At 43.1% G+C, this 8375-nt stretch overlaps 1 protein-coding gene across 1 annotated transcript; it reads right to left on the bottom strand.

Moving 5' to 3' along the window:
- Positions 1 to 640: 640 nt before the first annotated feature.
- Positions 641 to 8130, bottom strand: ZC3H12B (zinc finger CCCH-type containing 12B). The gene is made up of 5 exons (XM_063141586.1): positions 7400 to 8130; positions 6370 to 6509; positions 3835 to 4069; positions 3562 to 3668; positions 641 to 2276 (listed from the first exon to the last, which is right to left on the bottom strand). Exons 1-5 carry the CDS (start codon positions 7999 to 8001, stop codon positions 856 to 858), a joined length of 2505 nt encoding a protein of 834 aa, XP_062997656.1. The 5' UTR covers positions 8002 to 8130; the 3' UTR covers positions 641 to 855.
- Positions 8131 to 8375: the final 245 nt, after the last annotated feature.

Consider the following 8375-nt stretch of genomic DNA (forward strand, 5'->3'; position numbering starts at 1 on the left):
GGGATGCTACCACTGACTGCTTTTGGACTGGGTAGATTTAAAAACTTAGAAATGCCAATTATAACGTGTGTAAGTGCAAATGTTAAAGCGGTATTTCGCCGAGAGTGACTTTAGTTGCTTGCAAGTGGGCCTCTTGTCACTGGTGTTCCCTTCCCCAAAGGGCCCTGGCAGCAGCTATCCAGAAGGTCCAAGCTACACATTCATTGTACTTTTTGCAAGCACCCCGTTCCCTTCGAGGTTGGGCAATGCTCCTCATGTGCAAAAGGACATCTCCACTGTGCACACTGCCCAGAGAACTGGACCTCCCGCAAAGAGCCTCTTCATGCTGGAGCCACTCAACATGTGCAAACGCCCTCTGAGGACACAAAGGCATGTCAACCCACTGGCCTTTTCTTACCATAAGAAAATCTGAAGATGGTTGCCTAAGAGGCCCCAAGCTTCTCTCTGTGAGGATGTTCAAGTGCACAGAGCTTATTTTATGGAGCAACATGTCAGTAAATACTGAAAACTATACATTGTCTCATGCAATATAATTGCTAACAGTTTTTAAGGACCTGTTTTAGACATAAACATATGACCTTTTGGATTCAATAAATGATACATCCATGCATAAGGTATGCACTTCCTGTAAAATGCCTTTTTAAAAATCCCTGCTTTAAAAATTCTTAAATACTCATATTTATAACACAATCTGCTCTGACAGAATGCCTCACACATATATTAAATATATACAGAGTTGTATGCCTCAAGTTAAAAACTATTTACAAACAGAGAATATCTCGTCATTTGGGGAGCTCTCCAGAATGCTTGCACAGCATTTCCAATATTTATCTTCAGGGATTCAAAATGCTCCTTTTAACGCCCCGTTCTCAATTTGGCAACAATCATAGCTGCCAACTGCTGCGCGTCTGTCATATGAGGATTCTTCTCCATTACAGAGAGGACAACGCTAGCAGGAAAAATATTACAGAGATTCTTGTAGGTCTGGTACTGATGCTCTGGAATAATGTGCGGCTCTTGTGGCTCGCTACAGACTCCAGCCCAAGGATTCCGCCAGAGCTGTTCCATTTTCTCGGGCATACTCCTCACCATGACAGGCTCGTAACATGGCTGCATGAGGTTGTTGCTCAGAGGGTAGGAATGGTAGGCGTAGGTATCTGTTGCGCAAGGCAAAGGATCCCAGCTGGCGTGCTGTTCTCGACAGAGGGGCGGCCTCTTTTGCCGTGTGGGGTTGCTTTCATAAAGCCGCGAGTCAGAAATACTGTCCATTCTTGTCATGACAAGGGCGCGACTTGGCTGGGCGGTGGCTGATGGATGAACGTTCGGAGGCACAGGGTAGTCTCCTGGGCAACTGGACCGTGCCCCAATGACTGGGTGTTGGACGTGCAGCGCTAAATGGGAAGCTGAATGTTTGCGGGCAGGATGCTTCGTTCCTTCGGTACCATAGCTTTGGACTCTCGTTAAGGACTCGTGATAACCATGAGAAAAGGGCTGAAGACGGCTTTGTGGTGGGAGTCGATGAACCTTCACGTTGTCTTCTGGGCTTGAGTCGCCCACACCCAGATACAAGTCAGTATAGGAGGAATAAGAATCATTACTTGTATGGCTTAAGCAACTGTCAGGACATGGACTTGAATTTCTTGAGTATATACCTTGGTCTACATCAGCCCCATAATAATCTGTGTTATGCATGCTGCTAATGCTCAAATTGGAGAAGTCGCTGAGCATAGAGTAATAGCCATGGTCTCCCAGAGACTCATACTTTGGATATTGATCCGTGTAGATTGAAGTGCCATGGCTATTAGTGACCAGGATTGGAGGATACTGCACACTGGCCATGTGTTCCAGTGAAGATTTTTGATGCGTGAACTGTGATGAACCTGGTACAGGGCTACTTGCTGACCGAGTATTCAATGCTCCAACTGCGTGGCTTTTGGAAGGCGGAATGGTTGGGACGCTTAAGGCAGACACGAGGGAAGGGACGGAATTAGCCTCAGACTTCCGCACCATCGACAGCCTGTCCTCAGGTTCCACAGCCACAGACCGGATGCTTGGATCAGACTGACGTTTTGGAGCAATGCGCTTCACTTCTGAAGTGACTTCCCCTTTGGAAAGGGCTGCCCCTGTGCCACACTTGGCCAATGCGCCTTCACTCATGGTTTTGACAGCAGATAATTTGGCACTGATGCGAAGCTCATCTGCCACAGATCTCAGGGGCTGGTTTGCTCGCTCCGGGTGATAATATTTGCATTTGTGTCCATAGGTGCACTTCTTGCCTGAAAAAAATGATTCCCCCCCACCCACAGATTAGATATGTTCTTTTCAAGAGAAATATCTTGATTCACTAAGCACAAAGTCCTTCATTCTTATTGTAACAGCCATAGCTAGAGGGCACTCCTGCTCTCAGGTGGATAAAAGGCCGACACATTTCCTTGGTTAACAGACCCAAATGCACTTGATTCGTGTCACTGCTTCCTTTTTCTTTCACAACTGACATAAAGCTCCCTGAAGGGAGCAATTAGAGACACCAGTGTGTTTGCCCAGGATCAAATTCCCACTCAAAGGAACATAGGAAGGCACCTTATACTGAATCACATCAATGGTCTTGGCCCAATAATGTCTACTTTGACTGGGAGCAGCTTTTCTGGGTCTTAGGCAGAGGTTGTAAATAACCTGCTACCTGATCTTTTTAACTGGCAGTTTCATGCGTTGACCCTGTTCAGATGCAATGGCGATGTCTGGTGAAAAATCATGGGTTAATTAACCCACAAATTGCAGGGACACACACTGCCATTGAGCTGCTTTCTGTTTCCATTAGCAACACTCAAACGCTGCATTCGGGGGCTGTTTCTGTGACATCTGAACAGGAGCATTTGGGCTTGTTCATGGGTTAAACAACCCAAAGTTAACTCATCGCTTGTTCTTGGGTAAACTTGGGGTTCAGATGTCACAGCCGTGGATCTGGCAGGAGTCCAAGCAAGAGGATGGTTACAGCAGAAGATTTATTTTCAAATATCTTACCAGGTTTTTAAAAATTATTTAACATATTTCTATATTGTTGTTTATTCGTTCAGTCGTTTCCGACTCTTCGTGACTTCATGGACCAGCCCACGCCAGAGCTTTCTGTCGGCTGTTGCCACCCCTAGCTCCCCCAAGGTCAAGTCTGTCACCTCCAGACTTGACCTGTCACTATATTACTCTACAATTAAAAAATTCCAGGACAATTTAGATCTATCATTTTTTGCCTTTGATTTATTTGGGGTCTCTCTGGCCTGGATTAGTCAATTCACTTTTGCAGCAGAGGAGGGCTTAAAGGCTTCCAAACACTGAATAATCTCCAACTTTATTTCCTTCCAATATTTTAACCCATGCTGGCTCCCACCTGAGTAACTGTGAGCAAAACCAAAACAAAATGTTACTACCACTATCTGTTCCACTCAACATTTCTTACATTATTTCATACATTCATGGCTCAGATAGCTCACTATGAGTTTTATTTTTTACTAAGGGTATTTACTTCTTATTCTATCTCTCAAAACATTGAACTGTTATACAACTCACCATAAGGACATGGTTGTTTTTTGTGCTCTGGAATAACAGGCTTTTTCCTTAAGAAGTTTTCAAGGCTAGGGCCATGGCGTCCTAATGGGTCGTCAGGTGGCATAAACCTGGAAAAAGAGAGAGAAATGTTACCTGCTAGTGTTAAATTTCACAGAAACTATAGTGGAAAGAAGACAGCAGGTAAGAATGTGCCAGGAAACTCCCAGTTCAATTTTGTCACAGCTCTGAGCTCAGATGTCCATCATCATATACAGAAGGGGAAAAAAAACCTACTTGTCATTCACAAAAGAATACATCAGCAGCCGTTCCTCTATGAATTTCTTCCACTCTGGCTTTTCATTTTGAAGGTCCCGATAATTGTCATTTGAGACGATGATGCCATCAGAGTCATAAGCCAGTTTCACTATGAAACGGTCATCGTAGCACACTACCCTTCTCCCTTGAACTCTCCGAGATGGGGTGAAAACAAGAATTTTTTCCTTTTCCAGTTTGTGTAGGATTTCTTGATCTGCAAAATCAGGTTTAGAAAAGAACCTGTTATAAAAGAACCTGACTTTGGATACTTGGCTTATCATTACTATTATTATCATTATTATTATTATTATTAATATTTATTATATAGTGCCATCAATTTTCATAGTGCTGTACAGAACAAAATAAAACAAAATATATGGCTTATCCATATTATTACAGATCTCTAGTATCTTAAACAGACACTAATGGGGTTAAACTGGTGCCTTGCCTGGTGTGAATCTCATTAGGACAGCCTTCCCCAACTTGGTATGTTTTGAACTACACCTCTCATTATCCCCAGTCAGTACAGAGGTGATCGACAGTGCAATTTCAGTGCTCATTTTCAGCTTCTTCCCCAGTTTATTATTTATTTATTTATTTATTTATTTATTACACTTATATACTGCTCCCATAGCCAGGGCTCTCTGGGCAGTTTACAGAAATTCTAAAATTGAGGTAAAAACAAGTATACAAAATTTAAAACTCTAAAACACAGAACATACACACATAAAGCAATTAGCCCATAAGCATGCTGAAACTGTCCCTGGACATGACTGAATGCTCTCCCTTTTACAAACAAAACACCTTGCAAAAGAAAATGCATAGCTTCTCTCTAACATGCCTGTTTTCTGTGTTTATGGAACTTTTCACCCCTGAACAAAAATCTAACCTGCATCCTCCACCTGCAGTTCAAAGAGGAACGGTCCAGAAATAGTCTTGTGATGGGCTGCCTAGCCTGGGCCTAAGTCTCCAGTTCATATGCACCTGGAGTAATTGTACTAATCAAAGTCTTTCCATTCTACTCTTCCCATAAATGTGCATCGGTACACTACCACCCTGAGCCAGATTAATCAGGACTAGGGAGGATGAATCTGTCCATTTTGGTTTCTCTTATTTTCACATCTTAGAAGTTTGTTCCATCCTGTTTCCACATCAGTTTGTGCCTTCTTAATTAAAAATGTGCATGTTTTTGTGCACACCTTCCTTAATATATGCATTTTTGTATGCACATCTGCCCCATGGATTTTTTTTTTTGCAAGCAGTTTTTCGTACTATAATGCTGTTTTGTAGATTTCCTCCGCTGATAAAAAGCCTTTTTGTGTACACATCTTTTGTTCAAAGAACTGCGTTGCAAAATTCTGGGGAAGAAAAGTAAATACCAAAGGACAACTGTGTTCTAGTTCACTTATTAATTTGGGAAGTATGAATCTGGCAAGTGCTTGTCAAAGGCCATCCAGGAGCCGATTGCCAGTGACTCAACGGAACTTAACTTGGCTGTAACCAACTTTAATTAGATCACAGACACTGCATTTATGTGTCAACCTCTTTTAACCTCTTTGATTCATTTTTAGGCGTGTCTCAGCCCAGAAGCACCTTTACAGCACAGTGGCCCAACAGCATTCGAGTATTTCCACAAATAAACTTTTAGAAGAAGATGCCTTTGCGCAAGTACTTAAAGGCAGAATGGGAAAGGCAGAACAGGAAACTATGGGAACAGAGATGACCATCTGAGCCAGGCACACCACAGCCTGTAAGCATGGACAGGTGGCGGCTAGGTGGAAAGAGCAAGCCTCCTTTCACCGTAAGACAATACTGAGGGCTCTTCCGGTTGGAGGACTTGTAGCGCCACCAATTGTTGCCCTTCTGCTGTAAACAGCAAGTGGAATTGCCCTAGATTGTCCACAATGCCAGGGGAAATTGCCATTGCAGTCTGTCTACACCACTGAGTGGAGACTTACAGTGTGTAGCCAAAGCTCTCGCCTCCCTTTGCTGCTTTCCTCCCACTACGTTCTTTATGCGGAGTGCTGTGGTTGTCCTCAGTTCCCCCAGGAGTGTGCAATTCTGGAAGTTCAGAAGTTCACTACTGCGGCTATCTTCACACTTCCCGATTTAATATTTAAAATCCTCATAGTTGAGGCTTCTCTTTAACTCCCATGTCACAATGTGCAACTCAGATCATGACCAAAGCATTCCAGGTGGGGAGGGTTAAACCTCCCCTCCCCTCCCTTCTCCACCCCACCCCACCCACAAAGCTCCATACACACACATGGGAATAATGGGGTCAGTAGAGAAGGAAAAAAATCTCCATTCGAGTTACTGAAATAAAATGAAAAGGTAAGTGGAGAAACGGGGAATGGTGAAAATGCACCACTAGTCTTATTTAAATTAATGGGAGTTGAATATTCAACTGATTATTATACCTTGCAACATCAGCACCTACCACAGTAAATATCAATTCCATAACCGCAACTATTTCACCAACTGAAGGAGACAAAACCGTGTTTGAATTGCTACCTGTAATTGGTGCATCTGGTCGTGACTGCTCTTTTCTCCAGGTAGGCACAAATACTGTAATATCTTTGTGACTTTTCTCCAGAAACCAGTCGACAGCTAACTGAATCCCTCTGCAGGAAAACCCTTCTTTGTTCCCATGGCTGGAAAACAGAGCAAAGTAATTCAGAGAGTATTGATTTTCAGTACTTTGGTGCTACTTGCATTCTAAAATACCAAAACCCAGACAAAAGTAGTCTGGTGTAGTGGCTGGACTTAGACCAAGATGACCCAATTTCAAATTCCTGCTCATCCAGAAAGCTTACTTAGTGACCTTAAGCGAGTCACAATCTCTCAGCTTAACTTACTTCACAGGGTTGTTGTGCACCATCCTTAGCACTTTGGAAGATGGGTGGGATAAAAATGTAATAAAAAAGCGGGAGGCCTTTTATTATAGTTTAGCAAATCATATTAAACAGGCCTGGGAGAAAAGACAACTTTTCTCAAATCTATTAACATTTTAGAAAACAAACATTTTGATTTTAGTGGATTCTAAAAGGGGCCAATTTGCAACATGGATGCCTAGCAAATCGTCTGTAAATTGTAAAGTGTTTTCACATCTGTGTTCCAGAAAGAAAGAAATCACCACAGAGTGTGAATAACGTCCTGACAATTTACTTAACTGAATTCCTTTCTTATCAGTGAGAGTAAGCCTTGAAAAGGGGAAAATTTATTTGAACTTTAACAGAATAGTTCAAGCAATAGAAACAGACTTTATATTCCATGATACACTGTTAGAAATTAATGGTGCAATCTTATGCATGTCTGTTCAGACGTAAACCCTACTGCATCCACTAGGAATACTCCGAGGTAAGTATGTATAGGGTAAAGATTTCAACTTAACAGCAATTTAATGGTGACCTCAAATTTAATGGGCACCTAAAACCGTCTTTTAGCAGGGTTTTTGAGTACCAATGGTTGGTGCAAGAGAGCTTTTAACTAATTTACTGTGGCTGCTTTTGAACGTATCGTGTTACCAGTATTGCCAAAGTACCTCATTGCCACGTTACTTCCATCAATGACAATTGGCCTCAAGTTATCAGAGCTGTCCACCACGTCATCCTCCAAAGACAGCTCAGGACTGGCAGTCTCCTTCGTACTGGTACCAGGGGTACCAGAGGTGCTGCCCGTACTGGCTTGGCCTTCACCCTCAGCCTTGTTTCCAAGTCTTACGAGCTCTGCCAAAATGTCATTGATGAGGGCATCTGCCCCCAGCTTGCTCAACACGGCTTCAATCTGATCTCCAGCATATCCCAGTTTTAAAGCAAAATCGATTTTAGCTTGATATTCTTTGTTCAGGTTTGTTTTACTCTCTTCCAATTTCAAATCCTGAAGGAGGCTGCTCTGCGAAAAGCTCGGACGATCCAAGCAAGGAGAGCGGCAAAGTGGCCGATGGGGTTTGTGGGCGATCTCCTTCTCCCTCCAGTGAGCGTTGCTGCAGCTGCTCCTGAAGTAAGGCTGCTCAGGCTCACTCTCTGAGCTTGTCCATTCTTCAGATTCCGCACTGCAGTCCCCGCCGTCTTGCTCTGCAGTCCTCTCTTCTTGGGAGCGCCTCTTTTCCATTTTCAGCCTTTCCACCATAGACCAGGCCGTCATCACGTTCCCCTCCTGGCCAGATAAACCCAGATTCCTCTCACTGCCAAAGCTGCCCAGAATTCGTACGCCACTGCATCATCATGTCAATCACTTCGTAGGCTGGGTTTGATCTGCGATGCAGAGAAAGCCGACCATACGTTCCTTTCCGGGTGGAGGGGAGAAATACACAACACACGATTAGATTTTATTAACTAATGCAAAATAATTAACATATTGACAAAACACGTTTTTTGTTTAATTTGATTATAATGTGGCTCACAATTCTGTTATGTTTTTATTCACAGTAAATTTAATTCCATCGCCTACACTCCCCCACCAAGTTTGTATTTAGAGAGCAGTGACAGCAATTATAGCTACGCCACCCATACAGAGAA

The sequence above is a fragment of the Elgaria multicarinata genome, chromosome 15, assembly GCF_023053635.1.
Source record: "Elgaria multicarinata webbii isolate HBS135686 ecotype San Diego chromosome 15, rElgMul1.1.pri, whole genome shotgun sequence".
Classification (NCBI taxonomy): Eukaryota; Metazoa; Chordata; class Lepidosauria; order Squamata; family Anguidae; genus Elgaria; species Elgaria multicarinata.